Source organism: Bufo gargarizans, chromosome 6 (genome assembly GCF_014858855.1).
Source record: "Bufo gargarizans isolate SCDJY-AF-19 chromosome 6, ASM1485885v1, whole genome shotgun sequence".
Classification (NCBI taxonomy): Eukaryota; Metazoa; Chordata; class Amphibia; order Anura; family Bufonidae; genus Bufo; species Bufo gargarizans.
The window spans coordinates 321,853,379-321,875,607 of NC_058085.1; the positions used below are offsets into that span (position 1 = coordinate 321,853,379).

Genomic DNA, 22,229 nt, shown 5'->3' on the forward strand with positions numbered 1-22,229 from the left:
ATGGGACAAAGTGCATAACGCACTTCGCCACATCTTTGGGCGATTTGCGCTTTGCACATTGACCCATGGGGAAGGAGAGGTTTGTTCTATAAAGGTAAAAAAACAAAAAACAAAAAACAAAAAAAAACAGGTAAGCAAACAGGTTAATGTTTAGTTCCAAAAGTTAAAGTTACACGTTCTGTTCCAAAGTTAATAAAATTATTGCGTTGTGGCCTGGTTTTTTCTTTTTTTTTTTTTTTTGTCTTTTTACCTTCCAGGTGGACCAACCGATCGACCAGCTGCAGCACCGATGTGCATTCTGACAGAAGCATTGCGCTGCTGTCAGATTACACGCAAGTCGGTGTATGCGGCGCTGCAAGACGGGATTTTCTCCTCTGCAGTGACAGATACGTTTGCCAAGGCATACGAGCTGAGGAGGAGGCGGCGTTCCTATGCTTTGGCAAACACTTTGTGTATATATATATATATAAAAAAAAAAAAATCCCGGCAATGATTTATTCATCCACATCGATTGATGCGAATGGAGAAATCTGGTTTGCCAGGGCATACGAGCTAAGTGGGTATGGATGTAGGGCGGAGCTCCTATGTCCTGGCAGACGCCTTTCCCCTCCATTTTTTTTTTTTGGCAGAGATTTTTTCATCCACATTGATCGATGCGAATGAAGAAATCTGTGCCGTTCATTTTTTTCTTTCAGCCCAGAGGCTGAGCGGAAAAAAAAATCTCATTACCTGTATGCTCAATATAAGGAGAATAGCAGAAACTCCTAATGCTGGCCATACATGTAATGATTGCGGAGACCCTCAAATGCCAGGGCAGTACAAACACCCCACAACTGACCCCATTTTGGAAAGAAGACACCCCAAGGTATTTGCTGAGGGGCATATTGAGTCCATGAAAGATTGAAATTTTTGTCCTAAGTTAGCGGAAAGTGAGACTTTGTGAGAAAAAAAAAAAAAAAATCAATTTCCGCTAACTTATGCGAAAAAAAAATAAATTCTATGAACTTGCCAGGCCCCTCATTGGATACCTTGGGGTGTCTTCTTTCCAAAGTGGGGTCACATGTGGGGTATTTATACTGCCCTGGCTTTTTAGGGGCCCTAAAGCGTGAGAAGAAGTCTGGGATCCAAATGTCTAAAAATGCCCTCCTAAAAGGAATTTGGGCCCCTTTGCGCATCTAGGCTGCAAAAAAGTGTGACACATCTGGTATCGCCGTACTCAGAAGAAGTTGGGGAATGTGTTTTGGGGTGTCATTTTACATATACCCATGCTGGGTGAGAAAAATATCTTGGTCAAATGCCAACTTTGTATAAAAAAATGGGAAAAGTTGTCGTTTGCCAAGATATTTCTCTCACCCAGCATGGGTATATGTAAAATGACACCCCAAAACACATTCCCCAACTTCTCCTGAGTACGGCGATACCAAATGTGTGACACTTTTTTGATGCCAAGGTGGGCAAAGGGGCGCATATTCCAAAGTGCACCTTTCGTATTTCACCGGTCATTTTTTACAGATTTTGATTGCAAAGTACTTCTCACACATATGGGCCCCTAAATTGCCAGCGCAGTATAACTACGCCACAAGTGACCCCATTTTGGAAAGAAGACACCCCAAGGTATTCCGTGAGGGGCATGGCGAGTTCCTAGAATTTTTTATTTTTTGTCGCAAGTTAGTGGAATATGAGACTTTGTAAGGAAAAAAGAGAAAAAAAAAAAAATCATCATTTTCCGCTAACTTGTGACAAAAAATAAAAAATTCTAGGAACTCGCCGTGCCCTTCACGGAATACCTTGGGGTGTCTTCTTTCCAAAATGGGGTCACTTGTGGCGTAGTTATACTGCCCTGGCAATTTAGGGGCCCAAATGTGTGAGAAGTACCTTGCAATCAAAATGTGTAAAAAATGCCCTGCAAAATCCGAAAGGTGCACTTTGGAATATGTGCCCCTTTGCCCACCTTGGCAGCAAAAAAGTGTGACATATCTGGTATCGCCGTACTCAGGAGAAGTTGGGGAATGTGTTTTGGGGTGTCATTTTACATATACCCATGCTGGGTGAGAAAAATATCTTGGTCAAATGCCAACTTTGTATAAAAAAATGGGAAAAGTTGTCGTTTGCCAAGATATTTCTCTCACCCAGCATGGGTATATGTAAAATGACACCCCAAAACACATTCCCCAACTTCTCCTGAGTACGGCGATACCAGATGTGTGACACTTTTTTGATGCCAAGGTGGGCAAAGGGGCGCATATTCCAAAGTGCACCTTTCGTATTTCACCGGTCATTTTTTACAGATTTTGATTGCAAAGTACTTCTCACACATTTGGGCCCCTAAATTGCCAGGGCAGTATAACTACCCCACAAGTGACCCCATTTTGGAAAGAAGACACCCCAAGGTATTCCGTGAGGGGCATGGCGAGTTCCTAGAATTTTTTATTTTTTGTCGCAAGTTAGTGGAATATGAGACTTTGTAAGGAAAAAAGAGAAAAAATAAAAAATCATCATTTTCCGCTAACTTGTGACAAAAAATAAAAAATTCTAGGAACTCGCCGTGCCCTTCACGGAATACCTTGGGGTGTCTTCTTTCCAAAATGGGGTCACTTGTGGCGTAGTTATACTGCCCTGGCAATTTAGGGGCCCAAATGTGTGAGAAGTACCTTGCAATCAAAATGTGTAAAAAATGCCCTGCAAAATCCGAAAGGTGCACTTTGGAATATGTGCCCCTTTGCCCACCTTGGCAGCAAAAAAGTGTGACACATCTGGTATCGCCGTACTCAGGAGAAGTTGGGGAATGTGTTTTGGGGTGTCATTTTACATATACCCATGCTGGGTGAGAAAAATATCTTGGTCAAATGCCAACTTTGTATAAAAAAATGGGAAAAGTTGTCGTTTGCCAAGATATTTCTCTCACCCAGCATGGGTATATGTAAAATGACACCCCAAAACACATTCCCCAACTTCTCCTGAGTACGGCGATACCAGATGTGTGACACTTTTTTGATGCCAAGGTGGGCAAAGGGGCGCATATTCCAAAGTGCACCTTTCGTATTTCACCGGTCATTTTTTACAGATTTTGATTGCAAAGTACTTCTCACACATTTGGGCCCCTAAATTGCCAGGGCAGTATAACTACGCCACAAGTGACCCCATTTTGGAAAGAAGACACCCCAAGGTATTCTGTGAGGGGCATGGCGAGTTCCTAGAATTTTTTATTTTTTGTCGCAAGTTAGTGGAATATGAGACTTTGTAAGAAAAAAAAAAAAAAAAAAATCATCATCATTTTCCGCTAACTTGTGACAAAAAATAAAAAGTTCTATGAACTCACTATGCCCATCAGCGAATACCTTAGGGTGTCTACTTTCCGAAATGGGGTCATTTGTGGGGTTTTTCTACTGTTTGGGCATTGTAGAACCTCAGGAAACATGACAGGTGCTCAGAAAATCAGAGCCGTTTCAAAAAGCGGAAATTCACATTTTTGTACCATAGTTTGTAAATGCTATAACTTTTACCCAAACCATTTTTTTTTTGCCCAAACATTTTTTTTTTATCAAAGACATGTAGAACTATAAATTTAGCGAAAAATTTATATATGGATGTCGTTTTTTTTGCAAAATTTCACAGCTGAAAGTGAAAAATGTCATTTTTTTGCAAAAAAATCGTTATATTTTGATTAATAACAAAAAAAGTAAAAATGTCAGCAGCAATAAAATACCACCAAATGAAAGCTCCATTAGTGAGAAGAAAAGGAGGTAAAATTCATTTGGGTGGTAAGTTGCATGACCGAGCGATAAACGGTGAAAGGAGTGTAGTGCCGAAGTGTAAAAAGTGGCCTGGTCATGAAGGGGGTTTCACCTAGCGGGGCTGAAGTGGTTAAGGACCCATGACGTACCGGTACATCATGTATAGTTCCGATCACCGCCGCCCGGGGGGCGGTAATCGGAACCCGGTGCCTGCTCAAATCATTGACCCCCCCCCCCCGTGTCGGCGATCGCCGCAAACCGCAGGTCGATTCAGACCTGCGGTTTGCGGTGAAGAGCCTGTGAGATCCAGCCCCCTGGATCTCACAGGCCGGAAGCTGTATGAGTAATACACACAGTATTACTCATACAGCCAATGCATTCCAATACAGAAGTATTGGAATGCATTGTAAAGGATTAGACCCCCAAAAGTTCAAGTCCCAAAGTGGGACAAAAAATAAAGTGCAAAAAAGTTGAAAAAATTAAGTTTTCCCCCCGAAAATTTAAAGTTTCAAGTAAAAATAAACAAAAACTTCATTTTTCCCAAATAAAGTTAGTAAAAAATAGAGGGGGAAAAAAAGTATACATATTAGGTATCGCCATGTCCGTATCGACCGGCTCTATAAACATACCACATGACCTAACCCCTCAGATGAACACCGTAAAAAATAAAAACTGTGCTAAATAAACAATTTTTTTGTCACCTTACATCACAAAAAATACAACAGCAAGCGATCAAAAAGGTGTTTGCCCACCAATATTGTACCAATCTAACCGTCATCTCATCCCGCAGAAAAAATGAGACCCTACTTAAGATAATCATCCAAAAACTGAAAAAACTATGGCTCTCAGAATATGGAGACACTAAAACATGATTTTTTTTGTTTCAAAAATGATATTATTGTGTAAAACTTACATAAATAAAAAAAGTATACATATTAGGTATCACCGCATCCGTATCGACTGGCTCTATACAAATATAACATGACCTAACCCCTCAGATGAACACCGTAAAAAAATGTAAATAAAAACTGTGCTAAATAAAGAATTTTTTGTCACCTTACATTACAAAAAGTGCAATAGCAAGTGATCAAAAAGTCACACACACTCCAAAATAGTGCCAATAAAACCGTCATCTCATCCCGCAAAAATAATACCCTACCCAAGGTAATCGCCCAAAAACTGAAAAAATTATGGCTCTCAGACTATAGAAAAACTAAAACATGATTTTTTTTCCTTCAAAAAAGAAATCATTGTGTAAAACTTACATAAATAAAAAAAAGTATACATATTAGGTATCGCCGCATCCGTGACAACCTGGTCTATAAAAATATCACATGATATAACCTGTCAGATGAATGTTGTAAATAACAAAAAATAAAAACGGTGCCAAAACAGCTATTTCTTGTTATCTTGCCTCACAAAAAGGGTAATATAGAGCAATCAAAAATCATATGTACCCTAAACTAGTACCAACAATACTGCCACCCTATCCCGTAGTTTCTAAAATGGGGCCACTTTTTTGGAGTTTCTACTCTAGGGGTGCATCAGGGGGCTTCAAATGGGACATGGTGTCAAAAAAAAACAGTCCAGCAAAATCTGCCTTCCAAAAACCGTATGGCATTCCTTTCCTTCTGCGCCCTGCCGTGTGCCTGTACAGTAGTTTACGACCACATATGGGGTGTTTCTGTAAACTACAGAATCAGGGCCATAAATATTGAGTTTTGTTTGGCTGTTAACCCTTGCTTTGTAAAAGTAAAAAAAATATTAAAATGGAAAATCTGCCAAAAAGGTGAAATTTTTAAATTGTATCTCTATTTTCTATTAATTCTTGTGGAACACCTAAAGGGTTAACAACGTTGTAAAATCAGTTTTGAATACCTTGAGGGGTGTAGTTTCTTAGATGGGTTAACTTTTATGGAGTTTCTACTCTAGGGGTGCATCAGGGGGGCTTAAAATGGGACATGGTGTCAAAAAAAACAGTCCAGCTAAATCTGCCTTCCAAAAACCGTATGGCATTCCTTTCCTTCTGCGTCCTGCCGTGTGCCCGTACAGTAGTTTACAACCACATATGGGGTGTTTCTGTAAACTACAGAATCAGGGCCATAAATATTGAGTTTGGTTTGGCTGTTAACCCTTGCTATGTAACTGGAAAAAAATTATTAAAATGGAAAATCTGCCAGAAAAGTGAAATTTTGAAATTGTATCTATATTTTCCATTAATTCTTGTGGAACACCTAAAGGGTTAACACAGTTTGTAAAATCAGTTTTGAATACCTTGAGGGGTGTAGTTTATAGAATAGGGACATTTTTGGGTGGTTTCTATTATGTAAGCCTCGCAAAGTGACTTCAGACCTGAACTGGTCCCTAAAAATTGGGTTTTTGAAAATTTCTGAAAAACTTCTAAGCCTTGTAACATCCCCAAAAAATAAAATATCATTCCCAAAATTATCCAAACATAAAGTAGACATATGGGAAATGTAAAGTAATAACTATTTTTGGAGGTATTACTATGTATTATAGAAGTAGAGAAATTGAAACTTGGAAATTTGCCATTTTAAAACATTTTGGGTAAATTTGGTATTTTTTTATAAATAAAAATGATTTTTTTACTTCATTTTACCAGTGCCATGAAGTACAATATGTGACGAAAAAGCATTCTTAGAATGGCCTGGATAAGTCAAAGCGTTTTAAAGTTATCAACACTTAAAGTGACACTGGTCAGATTTGCAAAAAATGGCCAAGTCCTTAAGGTGAAATAGGGCCGAGTCCTTAAGGGGTTAAAACAAAGCTCCAAAGTTGTATAAGCATAAATTTAAAACAGAACATTCTTGCTTCTTGCAGACACCACTAGAGGGACTTAAGATCTAACTGCATACTGCTATACATCACACATAATAACAGTATGACATAAGCTCCCATGCTCCCTCTAGTGAATTAAATTTACATTTGCACATCTCCCATTTAAATGATTTTCCAGAGCATGATTTTATATTTTATACTTATACTGATATATTTTATACTGATGCTTATTGAAGTTTAGCCGGCTTCATTGGTTTTGGCGCGCTTAGGACATTAGTGAGAACTCTGGCTATGCAGACTTTTACTTATTCTTTAGCCAGCCATGTTATCTTTTAAATATTTGTCTACGCAGAGAGTCAAAAAAACAAGCTCTAAGTTATATGTTGGATGTACCCTAAATATTGTAGATGATGAAATGTGGAGATGCATTTTAAAACTTTTGAAAAAAGTGACCTAGGAATCAATGAAAAATATACAAATACAATACAAAAAAAGGTCTATAAATGTGGCCTAAGGCTGTGTTCACATATTTCCTTTGGAGGTTTTGTTCAGTGCCCCCGTCATAAATTCTGTCAATTTTGAAAATAAGAATAGCAATGCATGTGATGGAGACACCGATAGAACCCAATATACCTCATTATACAAACCTATTCACATCATGTTATGGCTTGAAATCAGAAATAGCAGCAAAGTTTAATAAATATGTTTCTTTGCCAGTTTTTTGTGTGATATTGGAATCTGCTCAATACCAAAATGATACTTTATGAAGGTGCTTTTGAAAAAAATGGTCCAATTGTCACGGACGGTGTACAGGAAACAAGGCAAAGCAACATGTATAAACGACTCGCTGGATCCAAAAACTAAGGAACCAAGGGAGACCCCTGCAAAAGACCTGGCACTTTCCCTGGCTGCTCAGCCTATGCAAAGATCCGAATGGTGGAGGTTTGCATATCCACGAACCTTGACTATAAAGCCCTGAGCACCCTACAATAGTGAGGGGACACGACCACCGGCTCCCTACACAAGATACGGAGGGAGTCAGGGTCACCTGGGATCCAGCAAACAGAAAATAACAGATAAAGGTACAACACTTAGCTTTGAAGCAAACAGGAGGACAGAGTCAGCGTGCACACACACTCCAGGAAGTAGTTTAAGCCGCCCAGAAAAGCCTTCTGGGGAAGAATTTAAAGGGAAGCAATTAGTCCAACACATGACAGCTGAGAGAGGCTAACGAGAGGAGGAGCTGAATACCACAACACAGAAACTCAAGGAGGAGGTTCTGAAAGGCCTCTGTCAGAGCTTCTCAGCTGTCTGGTTGTGACAGTACCCCTCCCTCTACGAGTGGACTCCGGACACTCAGAACCCACCTTCTCAGGATGGGACCTATGGAAAGCCCTGATGAGACGAGAGGCCTTAATGTCCGTCACTGGGACCCACATCCTCTCCTCAGGACCATACCCCTCCCAGTGAACAAGGTACTGAAGAGAACCGCGGACAAGACGAGAATCCACAATCCTAGAGACCTGAAATTCAAGATTCCCATCAACCATAATCGGAGGAGGAGGCAAAGGCGAGGGTACAATGGGTTGAACATAAGGTTTCAATAAGGACTTATGAAAAACATTATGGATCTTCCAAGTCTGAGGAAGATCAAGACGGTATGCAACAGGATTGATGACAGACAGGATTTTGTAAGGCCCAATAAACCTAGGACCCAACTTCCAGGAGGGAACCTTCAATTTGATATTCTTGGTAGACAACCACACCAGATCACCAACATTCAGGTCCGGACCAAGCACACGTCTCTTATCAGCCACACGCTTATATCTCTCACTCATGCTCTTTAGATTATCTTGAATCTTTTGCCAAATAGATGACAAAGACGAGGAGAATCTGTCCTCATCAGGTAAACCAGAAGACCCCTCTCCCGAGAAAGTCCCAAACTGTGGATGAAACCCATATGCACCAAAAAATGGTGACTTATCAGAGGACTCCTGACGACGGTTATTTAAAGCAAACTCAGCAAGGGACAAAAAAGAACACCAATCCTCTTGATTCTCCGCCACAAAACAACGCAGATATGTCTCCAGATTCTGATTGACGCGCTCTGTCTGGCCATTCGACTGCGGGTGGAAAGCAGAAGAGAATGACAACCGAACCCCCAAGCGAGAACAGAAAGCCTTCCAGAATCTGGAAACAAACTGCGTGCCCCTATCAGAGACTATGTCTGAAGGAATACCGTGCAATTTGACAATGTGATCAACAAATGCCTGCGCCAGCGTCTTAGCATTGGGCAAACCAGGAAAAGGGATGAAATGCACCATTTTGCTAAAACGGTCCACCACCACCAGAATCACAGTCTTCCCCGAGGAACGAGGCAGGTCCGTTATGAAGTCCATGGACAGATGTGTCCAAGGACGGGAAGGAATGGGTAAGGGAAGGAGAGGACCTGATGGCCGTGAATGAGGGACTTTGGCACGAGCGCAAGTCTCGCAGGCTGCCACAAAACCCTCAACTGACTTACGAAGCGCAGGCCACCAGAATCTCAGAGCGATGAGATCCAGTGTGGCTCTTACCCCCGGGTGCCCAGCAAGGACCGTATCGTGGTGTTCTTTAAAAATCTTGTGTCTTAAAGCGAGAGGCACAAACAACCTCCCAGGAGGACAAAGATCAGGAGCCTCTGACTGGGCTGCCTGCACCTCTGCCTCCAATTCAGGAAAAAGAGCCGAGACCACCACACCTTCAGCCAAAATGGGACCCGGGTCTTCAAAATTCCCGCCTCCTGGAAAACAACGTGACAGGGCATCTGCCTTCACATTCTTAACTCCAGGGCGGAACGTGACAACAAAATTAAACCTAGAAAAGAACAACGACCATCTGGCCTGTCTCGGGTTCAGACGCTTGGCTGACTCCAAGTAGGCCAGATTTTTATGGTCAGTAAATACGGTAATAGGGTGTCTGGCTCCCTCTAGCCAATGACGCCATTCCTCAAAAGCCAACTTGATGGCCAACAATTCCCTATCTCCCACATCGTAATTTCTCTCTGCGGAGGAGAGTTTTCTTGAGAAAAAGGCACACGGTCGCCAATTGGCAGGAGAGGAACCCTGAGACAAGACCGCCCCCACACCCACCTCAGAAGCATCAACCTCAACTATGAAGGGTAAAGAAACATCAGGTTGCACCAAGATGGGAGCGGAAGCAAAACTCTCCTTGATATCAGAAAAAGCCTTACGCGCCTCTACTGACCAAGAAAAAAAATCTACCCCCTTTCTGGTGATATCAGTGAGTGGTTTAACAATAGAAGAATAATTCAAAATGAACTTCCTGTAATAATTGGCAAAGCCCAAAAAACGCATCAGCGCCTTTTGATTCTCAGGAAGCTCCCACTCAAGCACAGCGCGGACCTTCTCGGGGTCCATGCGAAAACCAGAAGCGGAGAGAACAAACCCCAGAAATTGAATTTCTGGAACCGCAAACACACATTTTTCCAGTTTCGCATATAATTTATTCTCCCGCAGGATGAGCAAGACCTGACGTAAATGTTCCTTATGAGTTTTGAAATCGGGAGAAAAAATCAAAATGTCATCCAAATACACCAATACAAATTTTCCCATCAAATGATAAAAAATGCTGTTCACGAAATGCTGAAAAACGGCTGGGGCATTCATCAAACCAAAAGGCATAACCAAATTTTCAAAATGGCCCTCAGGGGTATTGAAGGCCGTCTTCCATTCGTCCCCTTCTCTGACCCTGACCAGGTTGTATGCCCCTCTTAAATCTAATTTGGAAAAGACTTTAGCCCCAACAACCTGGTTAAATAGGTCTGGGATCAGAGGAAGCGGATAAGGGTCACGAATTGTGATATTGTTCAGCTCCCTGAAATCCAGACAAGGTCTTAAAGAACCATCTTTTTTCTTAACAAAGAAAAAACCAGCGGCAACAGGTGACTTCGAGGGTCGTAGGTGTCCCTTTCTCAGACTCTCAGAGATATAAGCACGCATAGCGATCCTCTCAGGTTGGGAAAGATTGTATAAACGAGATTTAGGCAGCTTGGCGTCTGGGATGAGATTAATAGGGCAATCGTACTCCCTGTGCGGGGGCAAATCCTGAACTCCACTCTCAGAGAAGACATCCGAAAATTCAGAGAGAAAAGATGGTACAGTCTTAGTAGCAACCTCAGAAACAGATGTCATGAGGCAATTCTCTCGGCAAAAGTCACTCCAACCATTTATTTGCCTCGCTTGCCAATCAATGGTGGGGTTATGCTTAGTGAGCCAGGGCAGCCCCAACACCAGAGGGGTGGGTAAACCGCTAAGGACGAAACATGACACATCCTCAACATGAGCATCACTCACAATTAAACGGATATTGTGAACTATGCCCTTTAATGATTTCTGAGAAAGTGGAGCGGAATCGATAGCAAAAACAGGAATATCCTTTCCCAAAGTGCGCACCTGGAAACCATGAGTTATCGCAAATTGATTATCAATGAGATTAACCGCTGCTCCACTATCCACAAAAATCTCACAAAAAATGTTCTTGCTCTCTAGCGCCACCCTAGCCGGCAGGACAAAACGGGAACTACAAGCAAATGGAAAACCTTCAATTTCCGCCTCAACCCTGCCAATAGTAACAGACGGAACATTTTTAAAAGATTTTTTCCTGTTTGTTTCTTTATTACTCCCAGAAAACTGCCTGAATCTCCTAGAGGGACAAATATTTGCCAAATGATTTATACCTCCACAACAAAAACAAACCCTCCCATGCGAGCTGAATCTTCTATTATCAGAAGCAATCAACCCCAGCTGCATGGGCTCCTGCTCAGAAGGGGCTGACGGCGACTGAGACCCCTGTGCACAGAACGGGACCGCTGCACTGTCCTGGGACTGAGTATGACAGGAAGGGGACATCTCTCCTCTCTCTCTAAGACGCCTGTCAATACGAACGGCCTGAGACATAGCAGAGTTCAAAGAAATAGGCCTCTCATGAAAGGCAAATGCATCTTTCAATCCCTCTGAAAGACCATGGCAAAATTGACTTCGGAGCGCAGCATCATTCCAACCAGTATCAACTGCCCAATTCTGAGCAGTATATTTCTGCGGATTGTTTACCCTGGCATAATAGACGTAGTTTAGACTCAGCCAGAGCAATACGATCCGGATCATCATATATCTGACCCAGGGCTAAAAAGAATTCATCCACTGAACGGAGAGGCCGTGCCCCCTCCGGCAGTGAAAAGGCCCAGGACTGAGCGTTACCTCTGAGCAGCGATATAATGATCCCCACCCTCCGTTCCTCATCACCAGAGGAGTGGGGAAGAATGAGAAAATGGAGTTTGCAAGCCTCTCTAAAACGCACAAAATTCTCACTACCCCCGGAGAACGTATCCGGGAGCGAGATCTTAGGCTCAGAACAAACTCCATGAACGCAAGCTGAACCGGTCACTTGAAGCTGAGAAAAAGTCTTACGGAGATCAGCTACCTCCAATGAAAGACCCTGGAAGCGTTCAGCCAAAAGTGAAACCGGATCCATGCTTGAGACGGTTATGGCGGCTTATAATGTCACGGACGGTGTACAGGAAACAAGGCAAAGCAACATGTATAAACGACTCGCTGGATCCAAAAACTAAGGAACCAAGGGAGACCCCTGCAGAAGACCTGGCACTTTCCCTGGCTGCTCAGCCTATGCAAAGATCCGAATGGTGGAGGTTTGCATATCCACGAACCTTGACTATAAAGCCCTGAGCACCCTACAATAGTGAGGGGACACGACCACCGGCTCCCTACACAAGATACGGAGGGAGTCAGGGTCACCTGGGAGCCAGCAAACAGAAAATAACAGATAAAGGTACAACACTTAGCTTTGAAGCAAACAGGAGGACAGAGTCAGCGTGCACACACACTCGAGGAAGTAGTTTAAGCCGCCCAGAAAAGCCTTCTGGGGAAGAATTTAAAGGGAAGCAATTAGTCCAACACATGACAGCTGAGAGAGGCTAACGAGAGGAGGAGCTGAATACCACAACACAGAAACTCAAGGAGGAGGTTCTGAAAGGCCTCTGTCAGAGCTTCTCAGCTGTCTGGTTGTGACACCAATACACTAATGTCAATATTTCTGTATGTAAGATAAATATAATGCCCTATTGTCTGGTTTCATTGTTGTAGGACAAGTTTCCATTTTGGGAATAATGCAATGATGTGTACATTATGTCTGTGTCCACCAGTGGTGTACCTGTTACGGTTGCATAGTTACATAGTTAATGCGGTTGAAAAAAGACAAATGTCCATCAAGTTCAACCAGGGATAGGTAGGGACGCGAATCCCAGAAGGAAGTGAGTCTCAGATTTGTACACGTTTTCATAAGCATGAATGTTTTTTACTTTAAATAATTTGTCTAAACCCTGTTTGAAACTGTCCACTGTTCCTGCTGTGACCATGTCCTGAGGAAGTCTATTCCACAGCTTCACAGTTCTCACAGTAACGAAGCTATGACGCTTCTGAAGACTGAACTTTTTCTTCTTTAGTCAGAGACAGTGCCCCCTTGTCTTTTGAGCACATTTTACATGGAACAGCTTTTCGCCATATTTTTTGTATGGCCTATTTATATACTTGTATAGGTTAATCATGTCCCCCCTTAGACATCTCTTCTCAAGACTAAATAAATTAAATTATTTTAATCTTTCTTTATAACTATCATTTTAGTCGCTCTCCTCTGTACTTTGTTCAGCTGCAGTGCATCCTTTCTATGTACTGGTGTCCAGAACTGGACTGCATATTCCAGATGAGGCCGCACCAGTGCTTTGCAAAGTGGTAGCATTACATCCCTGCCCCGTGAGTCCATGCCTCGTTTAATGCATGACAATATCCTGGTGGCCTTAGAAGCAGCTGATTGACATTGTATGCTGTAATTTAATCTACCATCCACAAGGACACCCAAATCCTTCTCTATAAGTGACTCTCCCAGTGCTGCATCACCTAGGACATATGAAGCACAGAGATTATTACTACCAAGATGCATAACTTCACATTTGTCCACATTGAACCTCATTTGCCAAGTTGATGCCCAATCACTCAGAGTGTTCAAGTCAGCTTGTAGTTTGTGGACATCTTCCATAGACCGTACAGTTCTACACAGCTTAGTGTCATCTGCAAAAATAGTTATGGTGCTATTAATCCCATCCTCAATATGATTAATAAATAAATTAAATAATAAAGGGCCCAGCACTGAACCTTGGGGTACATCACTTATAACCTGGGACCATTCTGAATAGGATTCATTGACCACAACTCTCTGGACACGGTCCTTCAGCTAGTTTTCAATCCAATTACAAACTATACTTTCCAAGCCAATAGAACTTACTTTACTTATTAGGCCACTTTCACACTTGCGTTTTGCAGATCCGTCATGGATCTGCAAAAACTGATCTGTTACAATAATACAACCGCATGCATCCATCATGAATGGATCCGTTTGTATTATCTTTAACATAGCCGGATGACGGATCTGTCATGAACTCCATTAAAAGTCAATGGGAGACGGATTTGTTTTCTATTGTGTCAAATTGTGTCAGTGAAAACGGAACTGTCCCCATTGACTTGCATTGTGTGCCAGGACGGATCCGTTTGGCTCAGTTTCGTCAAGCGGACAGCAAAACGCTGCAGGCAGCGTTTTGGTGTCCGCCTCCAGAGCGAAATGGAGACTGATTGGAGGCAAACTGATGCATTCTGAGTGGATCATTTTCCATTAAGAATGCATTAGTGCAAAACTGATCCGTTTTGGACCGCTTGTGAGAGCCCTGAGCGGATCTCACAAACAGAAAGCCAAAACGTGAGTGTGAAAGTAGGCTTAAGCATCTATGAGGGATAGTATCAAAAACCTTTGCAAAATCCAGAAACACTACATCCACAGCCACCCCTCTGTCCATGCTACTACTCACCTTCTCATAAAAACAAATCAGGTTAGCCTGACAACTTCTGTCCTGTCCTTGGTAAACCCATGCTGGTTATCACTTATAATATTATTTATAGTCACATACTTCTGTATATAGTCCCTTAAGAGTCCTTTAAACATTTTTCCCACAACAGAAGTTAAACTAACTGGTCTATAATTACCTGTGGAGGACCTTGTTCCTTTGAATATGGGCACCACGTTTGCCTTGCACCAATCATTTGGCACTGTACCAGTCCCTAGAGAATCCTTAAAAATTATAAACGGGGCACAGCAATGATGGAACTGAGCTCTTTAAGCACTCTTGGGTGTAATCCATCTGGACCCAGAGTTTTGTTCACATTTTCCCCTATTTAACTTCTCTTGGACCATATCAACAGTTAGCTAATTGAGTATATCACTGGATGTACTAACAGCCCCGGAGCCACAGATATCAGCTCCTTTCTTTTCTTTTGTATATACAGAGCTATTTAGGAACTCTTCCTTTTCCTTATCTTCAGTGACAACCCCCCTCCCCCCGTTTACCATTATTTAGAGGACCTACCTGCTCATGTAGTGTCCCACTAGGTAAATGTGGGCACTACACAAGGGCCAATATGGCCACATTATTCTCCACCTCCTGTGGAACATGGTCATTGTATTTTATACAGTATTTTGTATTGCATTATAGTGTGTATTTTCCTGTTATCTCATGTACCAGGCCTGTTAGGGGTAGTTCCTCCTCCTAGACAGTAGAGGGAGATAGGGAACCCCCTAGTATATATATATATAGTTAGGCCCAGACAGGAAAGAGTCAGTGCAGTTTAGTCCAGGAGGCTAGTTAGTGCAGTCTAGCCTGCCTGAGGTTCCTAAGCAAAGAAGCTCAGAAGTTGCATCCAGGGAAAGAGTTTGCCTCATGAAGTTCCCTTAGAAGTACAGTGCAGAGCCAAGTTTATTCCATCCAAACAGAGAGCTGAAGGGCAGAAGTATATACTACAGCAGGGAGACATATACCAGAGGAAGGTTTCCCTACCCAAGGATAAAGCCAGCAATAGGGCATACGGGCCTTGGAGAAAGCCAGACAGGAACTGAGGAAAATACAGCCTGATCTGTAAGTGTTATTCCCTCTGAGTATCTTGCAAGGACTTTGCCTGCTGTTTTATACAAAGCCTGCCTGTTACAACCTTTTACATGTGGAACTGACTAAAGACTGTAAATAGTTGAACTGTTCAGTAAAAGGAAGTTCTGGTTCACTGCAACTTGTGTTCCTCAATTATTACTACAATAAATCGGTGTGCCACCGTTACCGGCACTGGCGTCACGAACTTAAAGGGATCTTGCCACTGGCACTGAAGGTTTTAATTTCAGCCGTTTAAACTTGTTACCTAAAGGAATAAATTTTTTAGTACAATTACTCAATGTGGATTTGAAGCTCTCCCATTTATCCTCTATATTATTATGTGACAGTAGCTGTTCCCAGTCTATGCACTGAAATGCTGCCCTCAACCCAAGGAAATTAGCCTTTTTGAAATGTATTGTCTTTGCTCTGCCTGACAGTTTTCTTTTTATAGTTTAGGGGGAATATAATTATATTGTGGTCACTATTACCTAGTGTTTCTCGAACAGTAACAATACCAACAAGCTCTGCATCATTAGAAATTACCAGATCCAACAGACCATGTTCCCTAGTGGGAGCTTCTACAAACTGGCCCATAAAGTGGTCCTGCAGCAAGTTGAGGAATTTCCTCCCCTTTTCAGTTGAGGCAGAACCATGACCCCAGTTAATGTCTGGGAAGTTAAAATCTCCCATTATGACCACTGTACCAGCCTGTGCCACCCGCTCTGGTTATACAGTTGCGCTTCTATCCCTTCTGTGATGTTAGGGGGTCTATAGATTACACAAAGTATTACTTTTTCAGTTTTTATATCCCTTTGAACTTCCACCCATAAGGTTTCCACATCCTCACCATGCGCACCCCAAATTGCCTCTTTCACACTTGTCTTCAGATCACTCCTCATACAGGCACACACCACCACCTTTTCTATTGACCCGATCTTTCCTAAATAGTGTAAAACCCTCAATATTTACAGCCCAGTCATGCGAAGAGTCCAACCATGTCTCAGCACACCAACTACATCTATGTGTTCTTCTAGTACCATAGCCTCCAGCTCCGCCATTTTGCAAGATAGACTTCTGGCATTTGTGAAAATACATTTTAAATGACTTGTAAAGTGATTATCCAGGATTTTTTGGTTACCTTGGTTAATTTTTGTATGTAACAGGTTCTTGTTACCAGCAGTTCTATTTTTTTTATAAATGTATAGTTATGCCCAGTCTTCTCCGTATTTTCCTCACTAACTCCAGCCCCCACTAAATCCCCACTCTCCCCTTCTATGACCCACTCTTTGACCCCAGGGCAGTTGCACCCACCCCATTGAGGTGCACCCGTCCCTACTGTAGATCCTGTAACCAACCTCGAAGTCGGCCCAGTTCTCCATGAACCCAAACCCTTCCTTCCTGCACCAGCTTATAAGCCACTTATTTAACTCCCTAAGCTCCCGTTGTCTCTCTAGTTATGGCACTATTTCTTTCCCTGACAAGAAAACACAGCATTTTCATGCAGCTACCACTAAGCCACCAATGCAAAGAGATTATTTCAGCTTCCATTCCAGTAAATGGTAACTGTATAAATTCCTAGGCACTAAGCCCCCTCTGCCAGCTGCCAGTTAGATTTGTGATAAAAGAGAAACAAATGTATTAATGTGGGGGGTTCAGTTAGCACAACCCTGTATACAGGTGCACATTGCTATGGCGAAATACACATACAAACGCAAAAACACAAATGCAATGGCACTCTGCAACCAGCACTCTGCCCTGCCTCCATGCTGGATGTTGAGTAAGGCATTAGTGTACATTTTGGCCAAAGCGTAATAAGCCACTCTCCACGTCAAGGTCGCCTCTATGAGTGGTCCCTAACACTAGTTCCTACCTGTTATGGGCCATGACAGCCACACAAAGTCCAGGGAGCGCAGGTACAGCATGCACGCCAGGCACACTCTGCTTTTAACCCCATCCGGTGCCATAACAGCTTCCATCGGATCCAGGGATGCAAGTACCAAAATGCATGCTGAGCCCACTATATACTTCTCCTGGAGCCAAATGGCTACTGGTAGGCGCTATAAAAGCAAACTCAGTTTTATACTGACTTTAAAACCAGCCTCCAGGGCAGACTAACTGGTCAGGTGTGCATGACTGCATGGAGATCGCCACGCCTTCAATATATACTACAAAGAAAAAAATGTGGGGGGTTCAGTCAGCACAACCCTGTATGCAGGTGCACATTGCTATGGCGAAATACAAATGCAAAAACACAAATGCAATGGCACTCTGCAACCAGCACTCTGCCCTGCCTCCATGCTGGATGTTGAATGAGGCATTAGTGTACATTTTGGCCAAAGCGTAATAAGCCACTCTGCATACAGGGTTGTGCTGACTGAACCGCCCACATTTTTTTCTTTGTAGTATATATTGGAGGCGTGGCGATCTCCATGCAGTCATGCACACCTGACCAGTCTGCCCTGGAGGCTGGTTTTAAAGTCAGTATAAAACTGAGTCTGCTTTTATAGCCAGTAGCCATTTGGCTCCAGGAGAAGTATATAGTGGGCTCAGCATGCATGTTGGTACTTGCATCCCTGGATCCGATGGAAGCTGTTAAGGCACCGGACGGGGTTAAAAGCAGAGTGTGCCTGGCGTGCATGCTGTACCTGCGCTCCCTGGACTTTGTGTGGCTGTCATGGCCCATAACAGGTAGGAACTAGGGTTAGGGACCACTCATAGAGGCGACCTTGACGTGGTGAGTGGCTTATTACGCTTTGGCCAAAATGTACACTAATGCCTTACTCAACATCCAGCATGGAGGCAGGGCAGAGTGCTGGTTGCAGAGTGCCATTGCATTAGTGTTTTTGCGTTTAAATGTATTAATGACGTTTTGCCTGTTATCTGGTGTAAATATATTGAGAAATACAGTGTTCAGAATGAGTGCCATATTTATGAAGCACCTGTTCCACTATTTACAGCACAGAAGTCGGATAAAGTGGGTGAGATGGAGGGTGACTTTTTTAAATGATGATGTTTTAAAATCATAAATTCATCAGAAATCTGGGGAATTCAACATTGCGTTAACCGGGAGTGATATTTACATGTGTGCTGGGAAAGTAGATGAGGCAGGTCCATACTAAATTTAGTAATGAACCCTTTGAGATTTGTGTATGACCCTAGTGTCAATATCTAATTTATAGCAATGGCATGATACTATCACTGTGATGGCTAACCTCCAGCACTCGAGCTATGGTAAAACTACAACCAGGCCCGCTTTTGCCATGAGGCGAGATGAGAACTTCGCCTCAGGCGGCATCTTGTGCTGGCTTTGAAGTTGCGGCATCGGCACAGCCTGTGCCCAATGCTTAACTTGCCAGTGGTGCTGTGTATTTCCCTTTATAAGATGCAGTACATCATATAAAGGGAATACTAGTGAGCGCTTCCATAATAGAAGCGTTCACTAGTATACAGGAGGTGGGGAGAGAAGCACTCACAGCGCTGTACTTATGCCTCCTCCCGCTTGCTCTTCTCAGGGCCCACGCTGCTTTGTCCTGGCTGCCTGCAGCATCAGGACATACAGAGTGCACTCTGACCTGTCGCTGCAGGAGGTGAGGTGACTGCAGTGTGGACCCTGAGAAGAAAAGAGAGCTGGGAGACCGCCGGACCTGGAGAGTGGTGGCAGAACAGGAGAGGTAAGTTAATTTATTTATTTTTAAGTCTGATCTGAGTGCTGATATGGGGGGTCTGAAGTCGGATATGGGGGGTCTAGAGGTCTGAGGCCTGATATGGAGTTCTGGAGGTCTGATTGGGGGTCTGGAGGTCTGATTTGGGAACTGGAGGTCTGATTGGGGGACTGGAGGTCTGATATGGGGGTCTGTAGGTCTGATATTAGGGGGTCTGGAGGTCTGGTTTGCTTGAGAAAGATCGGGAGTTCGATACCTCGTAATGTTTGGTGAATAAAGTTGCAGTTTTATTTTTTATTTATTTGTTTGTTTATTTATTCTGGGTCTGGAGGTCTGATATGGGGGGGGTCTAAGGTCTGAAATTGGGGTCTGATTGGGGGTCTGATATGGGGGCCTGGAGGTCTAATGGGGGTCTGAGGTCTGATAGGGGGGTTTGTAAGTCTAACGGGGGTTTGATATGGGGGTCTGGAGATCTAATGGGGGTCTGATATGGGGCTCTGGAGGTCTGATATGGGGGTCTGGAGGTCTGATATGGGGGTCTGGGTGTCTAAATGTCGGGTCTGAGTACTGATATGAGGGTCTGGAAGTCTGATAGGGGTCTGGAGGTCTGGTCTGAGGTCTGATATAAAGGGTCTGAGAGGTCTAATGGGGGTCTGTGTGGTACCAGTATTTTCAGCGGAACTGTTTCTGCAATATAGTATTGGGCTCTCATAGCCCTACCTTCTCTTCAAACAGCTGATCGGAGGTGGTGCCGGGTGTCGGACCCCGACCAATCTGGAGGGAATAGGTTAGGTTGAGAATTTGGCATGTGGGTGATGTTTTACCTCAGGCAGCAGAAAGACTAAGTGCTCCCCTGCCCCTGGCCACAAAGCACTGAGGGAGGGGTATGGGGGGTGCCATTTCCTATTGCGCCTTAGGCATGGAACATGGGACTAACACAGATGCCTTCAGCTGCCAAGTGCACATGCAATAGGTTAGTCATTTTCATAGGTGCAAATCTGCTTACAGATGCCCTTTATCGTACCTCAAAATCCCTTTAACATATGGTGGGTTTTATTGCTGTGTTAGTTTCCATAGAAATTCTACAGAAAAAAACAAATTGTGCTACACCCCATTAGATTCTGTAGGTATGATAGCATCCTCCTATGAAAGCATATGATGCCTGATAAAGACCTACGGCAGTGCACAGAGACAGTGTGGCTCTTTACTAGAGAGACATATGGCCTCCGTACACTGCCATTATTCAATAAAGCAATATGGAATTTTTCTGAAAAAATCAAATAGTAAAACCAATTACTATAAAAAGTATACATACAAAGGAATAAATATATGGGGTAATTTATAAAACTGGTGTAAAGTAGAACTGGCTTACTTGCCCATAGCAACCAATCAGATTCCACCTTTCATTTTTGACAGCTCTTTTTGAAAATGAAAGGTTAAATCTGATTTGTGTCTACTTTGCACCAGTTTGATAAATGGCCCCAATAGTTCCATACCTGTTTCTAAATGTGCATATAATAAATGTTAGAGTCCACTGCATTATAACAACTTTAGCATGGCAAAATGGGAACCCAGTATCATGACTTTGGAGCCAGAGATCTTCAAAATACATTGACCTCAGTCATCTTATATCTTATAGTTATCCCCTATGCACAGGACCCCCACCAATCTAATAGCTATCCCCTATTCTATGGATTGGAGATAACTTAACTACCAGAATGGCCCTTTACATTTCTAATACAAAGTGAAGAAATATACCTTATTGTGTATCTGTTCAATTGGCATCTTGAAAACAACTTTGAAAACCAACGCTCACTTCTTTCTCTCAAGAGCTTTCTCCAACTACTGTCATTACTACTATCAATTTATACTAACGTGGATATGGGCAGACATCCAAGAATGCTATTACTATGTTAATTAAAATCTTGGGATTGGCGCAGATTAATGAAGGTGTGCAGAATAATTTAGACCTGTACAGAATGTCCGTCACATGACCAGGACACACTATCCACTGGAAGTACACATAAAGGTTCTTAAGACAACGATTAAAATCTCAAACAGAATAAGGAAATATTTGAAAATAGTATAACTTTTATACAGTCAGCAACCTTTATTTGTTAAAACTAGAATACCCCTTTATTTGTAAGGTGGATAAGGGAAGGAACCGTAAATGCTATGATGGCCCCCTTAAAAACGTATACTTGCTGTGCTCAGCCTTGGGACAAATGTTAATGTGATGAGGTTTAATGCTGTACCCACAGAGTGGGCATCCTCTGTAGTCTAGAGTAGTTATTAGTGAGCCATTATTTAAATTTTCACTATTCACATTGGCTATACTCAAGATCAGTCACCAGTATCAAATCAGTAGAGGTTCAACACCCAGCACCCCCTCCAATCAGCCAACACTGCAGACATTACAGGGGCGTTACTAGGGTCCCAAAAGATCAGAGGCCCAAGCCCCAATGAATATGGTCCAGTTCTCTAAGTTGCACACACCGCATTTTGCTGTACTTTCTATACAGCAGCACATACCTGTAACATCCAGGGCCTCCCAGGTGACGTCTCCTCTGATGTAGATCTTCTCTGTCATAATCTTCTCCATTTGGTCCGTACAATTTCTTTCAGCCGCCTCGTCTCTGCAGAGTGTGACACACAGACATCTTAGCTTCCTCACATTTCTATCATGATCTCCGAACCTAGAGTCCCCACAGTGTTATCCTGCTCCTCGCTGTGCTCCCCAATACCCCCAAATACTATCCTGAAGAAAAATTTGTGCCCCTATAGTAATACTGCCCCCTACAGTGCCCCAAACTGTGATAATGGTCCCCAAGAGTGCCCCCATTAGTAGAAGAGCCCTCCAGTATTAATAATGCCCTCACAGAGCCCCCATTAGAAATAAGGTCCCCCCTATTGTTCCCCTAGTGGTAATAAAGCTATCTACAGGCCCCTTAGTAGTAATAAGGCCCCCCATAGTGCTCTTAGTAGAAATAT

At 42.9% G+C, this 22,229-nt stretch overlaps 1 protein-coding gene across 1 annotated transcript in view; it reads right to left on the reverse strand.

The window, feature by feature from the left end:
* LOC122942430 (thioredoxin-like) overlaps positions 1-21,093 on the reverse strand; it is a 51,740-nt gene extending 30,647 nt beyond the window's left edge. The window contains exon 1 of the mRNA XM_044300047.1: positions 20,997-21,093. Within this exon, the coding sequence (XP_044155982.1) occupies positions 20,997-21,023 (27 nt within the window). The 5' untranslated portion in view covers positions 21,024-21,093. The remainder of the gene's footprint in view (positions 1-20,996) is intronic.
* Between the last annotated feature and the right edge of the window lie 1,136 nt (positions 21,094-22,229).